Source organism: Pholcus phalangioides, unplaced genomic scaffold (assembly GCF_987345545.1).
Source record: "Pholcus phalangioides strain wild (caught in Gottingen) unplaced genomic scaffold, Ppha-v1.0 ptg000018l_1, whole genome shotgun sequence".
Classification (NCBI taxonomy): Eukaryota; Metazoa; Arthropoda; class Arachnida; order Araneae; family Pholcidae; genus Pholcus; species Pholcus phalangioides.
In genome coordinates this window covers 3,420,902-3,429,867 of record NW_028301611.1, presented here as the reverse complement: position 1 = coordinate 3,429,867, position 8,966 = coordinate 3,420,902, and the positions used below count along the sequence as shown (strand labels likewise).

The following is an 8,966-nucleotide window of genomic DNA, read 5'->3' as shown; positions in this document are numbered from 1 at the left end:
TGAAGTGGGTTGAACTGACTTCTACGAAATAATACGTGTAGTATAACATATATATATGTGAGAGATGAATGTTCTTATTTTCAATTGTAATTACCATATAATACAATTTATAAGTAGAGAAATAATTTCAATTCTTTATTTCAACAAGGAATAAAAATTCGAGTAGGTAACGCAGAGAGTACTTGAAAAAAAAGAAGATATACATGCCAGAAACACAAAGAATGTTGGAACAGCCTAGATTTTAGGATATGTCCCACAATATGAGGATCATATGGTCACATGACATACTGCCACTCACGGCACTAGCTTATCTGTGCTGCCATCTGCATTTTCAGTTGAGAGCTATCCCAGGAAAAGGCGTCTCGTACTTTGATTTTTCAAAATCTGGTAGCCCTATTCAAACATAAATAGCGCTTTCGAAACTATAAAATCAGTAACCAAAACTTAGCCGGGTTTTCCTAGGAGCAGGTCTTCTATGGTGCGCGTGCACCCGGCGCTGAAATTCTACTTCTAGGAAAACCCGGCATTATAATCAATTTAAAAACAACTAAAATCTTAAAACTTTCTGTTATTAAATATAATTTTTAAGAAATAGAATTAACGATACGAGCTGGTTTGTGCTGCCATCTTTATTTGCAGAAAAAAAAATAGAAAAATACGTTTGCTAGTTTGAATGTTAGAAACATAGCAACCCTATTCAAACATAAATAACGCTAACAGAGCTATAGAATCAGAAGCCAAAATTTGTTAAAATCAATTCATTAGCAAATTAAATCGATGAAATTTTCTATTATTTGAATTCAATTTTTATGAGAAATAAATTCCGGAAATTGAAAAAAAGACAACAACTACGACGAAGACGAACATTTGTGTTTCCCCCAGCAACAGCTCTCGTCTGATCATAAATCTAAACAACCTCAGTCACAGTCGACAATATTTACCCGATGAGCTTGGCGTCGACTTGACGGTTTTTGTTTTTTCTCGTTTTTTCCTTTCAACGTGTTTGAATTATTCTATACTTTTCTAGTGGTTCGGTGATTATTTATTTTGACAGTTCGTAAATTATTTTTTCGATTTAAAGTGAAATCTTATAAACTTCGGACTCAAGGTAAGGACTCTGTTCTCCCACGTGGTTACAATGCCCTTCGCAAGAGCAGGGATAATTTCATAGATTTTCTGGCTAATAGTGTCAAGGTGTTCCAAACAACTATGAATTCTGCCGGGTCAGAGACCTTCGCTTCGGCTAGCACAGGTAAGGTGCCTAACCCTTTTAATGTTTGGTCGTCCTCGATTTGCGACATGGATATCATCGATCATTCCGAACTAGCGTGTCTTTTTACTCTCAAACTTTCCGGTCCGCAAGCTATTCCGAAAACAAGACCCATTGATTTGAAGAAATACATTTGTGGCCAAATTTCAAACCCCAAAAATATTCATGAAATTCGCTTCACCCGTGCCGGTGAGCTTCTGATTACCACAGGTGATTCACAAATAGCTAAGGAGATCTTGAAGATAGTCAATATTTTTGATATTCCTGTCAAACCTTTCCTTCTTACAGAATCCATCTCATCTAAATTTATTATTAACAATGTCCCTACTGATATTCCAGTTTGCGAAATCGCAGATGAGCTCCAAAGTGAAAACCTCCAGGTTATCAATGTCCGTCGGTTCATCAAAGACAATAATCCCTTGCAGACGGTATTAGTCACGATTCTTGGTAAAAGTATACCAAGTGAGGTTAAATTGTGGTTCCTAATTTTCCATCCACGCCGTTTCATAGATCAACCAAAGCAATGCCAAAAGTGTTTTAACTATTCGCACAGAAAAAAGTTTTGTAGAGCTACTAATCAAATTTGCAAAAAGTGTGGTGGCGATAACCATGACTATGACCAATGTCAAAACTCTGTTTCTTGTATAAACTGCAAAGCTTCTCACTTTGCCACTGACCGTAATTGCCCGACATTTATTTTTGAAGCGAAAGTCCTCAAATACAAAGCTGAAAATTATGTCCCCATAAACATTGCGCGAGCCAGGTGCAAATCCAATAATACGTCGTATGCTGGTCGAGCCAATATTTCAACTTCGTCGGATATTAACTCTTTGAAACAGGAGATCAGATCCCTTGTTCATGCAGAGGTAAACGCTCTTAGAGAAATCGTTCTCAAGGAGCTAAATGCTAGTCTCCAAGAATCTCTCCACAACTCAATTAAATCCTTGATACCGGTGATCGTGAGCTCAATTCAGTCATCACTCCGAAATACGTGCATGCCAGCTTCAGACGGTGCACTTGTGGACATGGAGGCCTCCGGTCCTTCTGGTATAAACGTTAATGACACACTATCGTCTGAGAAAGGTCTAATCTCCGATGTTTCTAGTGAATTCGAGTGTAATGATTTCTCCATTTCGCCCGCGGAAAGAGCGAAGCAACGCCGAACAATTAAAAGACAAAAAAAGGGGTCTGAGCCCCAATCCTGAACTTGAGTGCCCCCGCACCCGATCGTTATCAAGTAGATAGCGATGTTTTTTGTCTTTTTTGCCTTTGTTATGTGCGTAGTTTTTTTTCCCCCCTTGTTTTTCTTTCTGCATTCAGTGAAAAGATTTCATTGTTATTGTGCTCAAACTTGTTTTGTTGTTTTTTTTCCCTCCCCTAAAGTCGGTTATTTTTATGTTTTTTTCCTTACTTTTTTTTTTTTTACTATTTGCTATATAATGAATAATGTTGACAGTAATATCAAGATTATCTCATGGAATGTTAGGGGTATTTCATCTAAATATTTAGCGATACATAATTATATGTTAGATTATGATGCTTTATGCTTTCAGGAATCTTTTTTGAAGCCATCAAAAAATTTCTTCCTTCCGGGTTATCATATCTATCGTGCTGATAGACCTGACGATTTCGGGGGTGGTCTTGTACTTGCAGTTCGTTCAATTTACCCCTCCCAATTTATTTGGAAAAGAGTGGATTCATCGTTTGAACTCCTTATTGTCAAAATATTTTTTACAGATCGTCCGTTATACCTCATCAATGCTTACCGGCCCTCATCTCCTTTCTCTTTCACAGCTATTAATGAAATTTTCAATTTTATTTCCGGGGACTTCGTTCTTCTTGGTGATTTTAATGCCCATTTCTCTGCGTGGAATTCGCATTTTGATTCAACTGCTGGCCGAGCTCTTTATAACTGGTATTTATCCAATAATGTTTGCCTTACTCCTCCTACTTGCCCTACCTATTATGGTGCTACCACGCAATCCTATCTGGATTTGTGTTTTTCATCGCCTGAGGTTCATCGTTCACTATCCTGGTCACCGTTGTCATCATTATTTGGTAGTGATCATCTTCCTGCTATGATCTCATTCTCCTCATTGTCAAGTTCCAATATCTTCTACTCATACAAAATTCGTTGGGCATCCTTACTTAAAGATTTAAGTAGGGTTTCCGCTAACGCACCGTTTGATACTCTCTATGTTTCCATTTCTGAAATGGTTCAAAATAATTCCTTTATCACCAGGCGCCCTCGTTACCCTCGTATTTCTCTTGATAAAGATGGGCGTCTTCTCCTTAAGGAGAAAAAACTGGCCTTTCGTCATTTTAGGTTTTCTCCTTCGCAAGACAACTGGATCTCATACAAACGGTTGTCTGCTAAATTTCGGTGCCACCTTCGCACTCTGAGAGTCAAACTTCTTTCAGATGAGATACTTCCTTTCTCTCCACCTTCCAAGATTTATTCAACACTAAGACGTCATAGATACGTCGCAAACAAATCTTTTGATAACTCTCATCTTTTTTTTGTCATTGCCCAAAACTCTTATGCCGACGCTCTTGATCAAATTGACCTCTTCCGAGATCATCATTTCCCGTGCGGTCGTAGGGTTCCCCCTCATGTCTTTGTGGGGCCCCCTCATTCATTCGGTGAACATATGGATATGGCGTTTACAAATATAGAATTATTGCGAGCTCTTCGGACTGGTAGATCGAGTACTCCGGGTCCAGACAGTATCCCACTACGAGTCTATAAAAGTCTTCCAAAAAAAGGTCTGGAATTTCTACATGCGTTCAATGATTTATGGTCATCAAATTATATCCCTCCTTCATTTAAGGAAGGCAGAATTGTCTTTATTCCAAAACCTGGCCGTTCACCATCGGAACCCTCCGCTTTTAGACCTCTCACTCTGATTAACACTGTGAACAAAATTTTCGAACGCCTCATTCTTTTTAGATTAAACTGGATTTCATTCAAATTTAATTTGTTCTCTTCCTGCTTTTATGGGTTTCGCCCCAAAACTGGTTCAGAATCATGTTTACGAGACATTGTGTCCACTATCTGGGATGCTTTCAAGAACTCTCATGTCTTGTATCTCATTGCCTTAGACTTGAAAGCAGCGTATGATTCGGTTCGTCATGATCTTCTAATTAACAAATTAGCACGAATGGGGTTCGATAAGAAATTTCTATCGTGGCTTTATGAATACCTCATCAACCGTCTCCATTTTATTCACTGGAGAGGCAGGAAGTCCAGTACGTTTTCTCCTACTACTGGTCTCCTTCAAGGCTCTTCTTTATCGCCTCTTCTGTTCGCTTTATTTACGATTGATTTACCTTCATACTTGCCTCCTAACATTCATCTCTTCTTGTATGCGGACGATATTTTCCTGGCCGCAAGTAGTTCGGATGGATCCTCCGCTGAATCTTCTCTTACTCTCGCTGTATCTAAGACCATGCAATGGGCTGAAGACAGTGGTCTCACTATCTCCCTTCCCAAGTCAAAATTTTCAATTTTTACTAGGAAACGTTCCTTTCATGTTCCTACATTTACAATTGGTGGAGTGTCTGTTCCTTTTGATCCCTTCATAAAAATTCTGGGGGTCTTTTTTGATAGATCTCTGACTTGGGCAAAACAACTCAGTACAATTAAAACTAAAGGCACTTTTATTTTAAATATTTGTCGGTCCATCGCATTCCGCTCTCGAAATGTTCCTTGCAGGTATACGAAACCCATTATCTTAAATATGGTGTCTGGTCTTCTATGCTATGGTGCACATGCTTGGTTCAATTCCTCTCGCTCATCTCTTTCTAAAATTAATATTATTTATCACTCTGCTTTGCGTTCGATTTTGGGTTTACCTATATCTACTAGAATTGACAAAATGAGAATGATTTTGGCATTACCGACTCTTACTGAACTCCTTTCATCTCGATGTGGCTCTGCTTGCATTCGGTCAACGGCGTCACCCTCCCAGGGCCCTTCTAATCTGTGGGACTCAGGTTTCAGACGTTTAGCCCCCCCTCTGAGGACGAAAATGGAAAATTTTTCCGAGACTATTGATTTCAATCTTACAAGCACTCTTCAACCTATTTTTGATTTTTACCCTTGGCATCTTCAAAACGTTTCTTTCATCACTGATGACTTGGATTTTCAGAAAAGTTTCCCCCATGGTTCTTTGCAACTTTCGTTCCAGCACTATTTAGACTCCTTGGACCCGTCTTCCATCATCATCGCCACGGATGCCTCTAAGAAAAATCAAGTTGTCTGCGGTGCTTTCTGTCCCTTAACTAACGTCGTCAAGACATGGTTTATCAATTCTAGCTCTTCTGTGTTTACCGGGGAAGCTCTTGCAATTATTCTTGGCCTCCGATTTTTTATTCCTGGTTCTCGGCAACCCATTGTCATAATCTCAGACTCCAAATCTGTTATTTCTGCAGCACGAACGTTCTCATTCCATTCTCCTACAGTCATTTTTCTTCTTTATTACCAGCTTGTTTTCACAAGCTCTCTTTCTAATCACATTTCTATTATCTGGGTCCCTGGTCACTCTGGCATTACTTTTAATGAGATTATTGATAGTCACGTTCGCACTGCGGCTTCTTCTCAGCGTGTAACCCCTTCCAGCCTCTACCCAGAAGATCTGAACTCAATTTTTAAATCCCGATATAAAAAATATTTCACTCAATCACTTAAAAATACACTTCCTGATTTCCGTCCATTTTATGATTGTTGCAAATTGTATTCATCCTTTTTTTCGTCCGGTAAATTTGAAAATATGTTTTACAAGCTCCTCTGTAACAGGGCTCCTCTTTTTGAGTATTTACATCGCATTAATAGGGCGGATAGTCCATTGTGTAGCCATTGTAACAATTTGGAAACTGCTTCTCATTTTCTTTTTTATTGCAGTCATTATGATTCTGTGCGTAATGCTACTTTTCGCAATCTTCATTTTCCGGTCTCTTGTTGGCGAGATTTTGCGTCGACTCCTCCTAATATTATTATTCCTCTCTTTGAACGTTTCGTCACTCGTAGTTCCCGTTTCGTCTAGTTGTTGGTTTTCAAGTTTCATCCTATCGATACTCACTATATATATGTGTGTGTGTGTGTATATATATATGTGTATAAATTTTTCAGTATTACTATTCTTTGCTTTGTTTCATTCAATACTTTTATTGTTGTCATTATCTGTGCTATGATTCTTATGCTTTTGTTGTTGTCATCACCTGCGACAATGTATTATTCATGGTTTTTGTTATCATTCATTTTTGACAATTATTATTATTTTTTTTTATTATTATTATTGACTGTTAATGCATAATTGATAGGCATAATTTCTTTTTTCTAATTTCCTAGATGTTTTTGTTATGATCCTGGCATCTCTATTCTCAATTTTTTTTTTTTTTTTTTTTTTTTAATGATCAGGGGATGGTCATAGTAGCCGAGAGCCCTGTATAATTATTATTGTATTGTATTGTGTAAATCTAAACAACGCTTACAAAAGGGTTATTTTCGAGAGCATTTGGATAGAATCTAAATCAGTATTTAGTTTTGTGTGATCGGTGATCATTGAAAGATGGAGGATCACCGTTATCGGTACATCGCCGAATGGTTCGACCCGACGATGAAAGTGAAGAGAGAGTTCCTGCTTTCGTTCTTCCCGTCGGACAATTCCGTCGAGATGTTCGATCTACAGATCAAGAAACTTTTCTTGAAGAGGATCCGCTGCGAGAGTCTCGATCCCGCCGATGTCTACGTCGGGGGCGTCATAAACGTGCTTTCGAGGCAGCTCTTTCTTGTCGACTACGGCGATGAAACGACCAGGGCGAAATTCACACGTGACTCTGAGCTGTCCGTAGGTTTCGTAAGGGACTCTGGGTTCAGGTATTTGGGCGCCATCCTCGATACCCTGTGCAAGAACGGCATCTCTGTAACCAAGGGTCTGATGCTCTCCAAGACGGACCAGGTAAACATATTCAAGAGCAGTTTCTACCCGCAACTGACTCAAACATTCGCTGTCTTTGAACTTCGTGGCGAGAACGCCATTGAGGTCTGGAAGAAGATCCTCGGAATCGATACCAGCCTGGCGAAGGAAGTAGCCGCTCAGCTCGGGTCCATAAGTTCCCACTGCCTGTGCCCGATGACTCTCGAAGAGGTCAAGAAAGAACACCAGATTTTCTTCCCGAGCAACAAAGACCTACACTGCAACACGGCCGTCTTGAGGAACAGCACATGCTGTATCATCAAGCCCCATGCTGTACGGGAAGGTTCGGTTGGTAGGATCATGCAGGACATCATCGACGAGGGTTTCCGGATAACCGCTCTGGAGTTCATCAACTTTGATCTGCCCAATGCGAATGAGTTCCTTGAGATATACAAAGGCATCATCAACTACTTCCAGGACATGGTGTCACAGTTGACGTCGGGTCCCAGTGTTGCCCTGGAGGTAACCTGTGATGGTGACACGGTCCACAGGTTCAGGGAGTTCACCGGGCCGATGGATTCGGAGTTGGCAAAGAAGATCAGGCCAAACACTCTGAGGGCGAGATACGGCAAGACCAAGATCAAAAATGCTGTGCATTGCACTGATTTGGATGAAGATGGAAAGACGGAAGTTGAATATGTGTTTCGACTTCTAGCTCTCCCATAGGTACACTTTTCTCATGTATTTTCCCCCCAAAAGCATTCCTTCAATGTATGTGTGTGTGTGTGTGCTAGTGGCAAGGATATATCTACAATTAATGAACACAACCATGCCTATTTAGGAAACAGTAAAAAAAAAGTGAAGGCGATGAAACAAATCTCGGCTGCATTTAGCTAGTCCTGTTACTGTTAGAGGTTTTCTAAAACAGTTTTATGTGATCGAAAATGTATCGAATGATTTTTTTTTATTTGGCCGTTATTTGTTTTCATGATTATGCAGGGAAGGAAAACCCAGGCATTGCAAATGTATCGTTTTTAAGAAACAGCCGAGATGCAGTGATGTCAACAGGATTAAGTGCCATTTCTTCGGCTTGTATAACCAGCATAACAGTGTACTTTAGCACCATCAGGATCTTATTGTTTGCCCTGGAAAATTTTGTGCTCACATTAATTTTGCATGTATAATAGTTTCGAAACTTTCCATTATTAACACCATTTAAGTGTTCATTTTGATAGCAAAAAAAAAAAAATTTCATTTGCCTCGAGATTTATACAGTTTATATTAATCTCGTTCGATTTTAATACAGTTTATGTGTTTTGATACTAATCTTCTTAAATGAAAATGTGTATTTCCTCTCTGCAAAGTATTTAATAACAAATTTGTGGGGTATGATTGGAGGAATTCTGTACATTTTGTGCAGAGATTTTGTATTTCATCTTGTAACACTGAGCTATAGGTTAGTTCTGTTTTAATGAGAGCGTCGAAACTGAATCTCATTACTGTTTTATGATGGATTTGTTTTATATTGAAATTTTGCGGTCGGAATATTCTGTTTAACAAGCATTTCAATGTGTCACATGTACTGAAGTATTCCAAAATAAAGCAAGCGGGAAAAGGTTTCAGATATAAGTTTTGCCAGGTTTCCTTTTTTTTTAATAGTGTGTCATGTATTTTATGGGAAAATGATTTAGACGGATGTAGAGTAGAATTAAAGATTGTGAATTATTACATTGGGTGCAGTATTTTTACCAGAACTATTCGAATTCTAGGTGCCAGGT

General features: G+C 39.0%; 1 protein-coding gene across 1 annotated transcript; it reads left to right on the top strand.

Moving 5' to 3' along the window:
* The first annotated feature begins 861 nt into the window (after nucleotides 1–861).
* Nucleotides 862–8,071, top strand: nmdyn-D7 (nucleoside diphosphate kinase homolog 7). The gene is made up of 2 exons (XM_089247845.1): nucleotides 862–916; nucleotides 6,758–8,071. Exon 2 carries the CDS (start codon nucleotides 6,841–6,843, stop codon nucleotides 7,912–7,914), a length of 1,074 nt encoding a protein of 357 aa, XP_089103971.1. The 5' UTR covers nucleotides 862–916; nucleotides 6,758–6,840; the 3' UTR covers nucleotides 7,915–8,071.
* Nucleotides 8,072–8,966: the final 895 nt, after the last annotated feature.

What these genes read in the sequence shown, in the direction of transcription:
- nmdyn-D7 (XM_089247845.1), top strand. Translation starts at nt 6,841, where the DNA reads ATGGAGGATCACCGTTATCGGTACATCGCCGAATGGTTCGACCCGACG.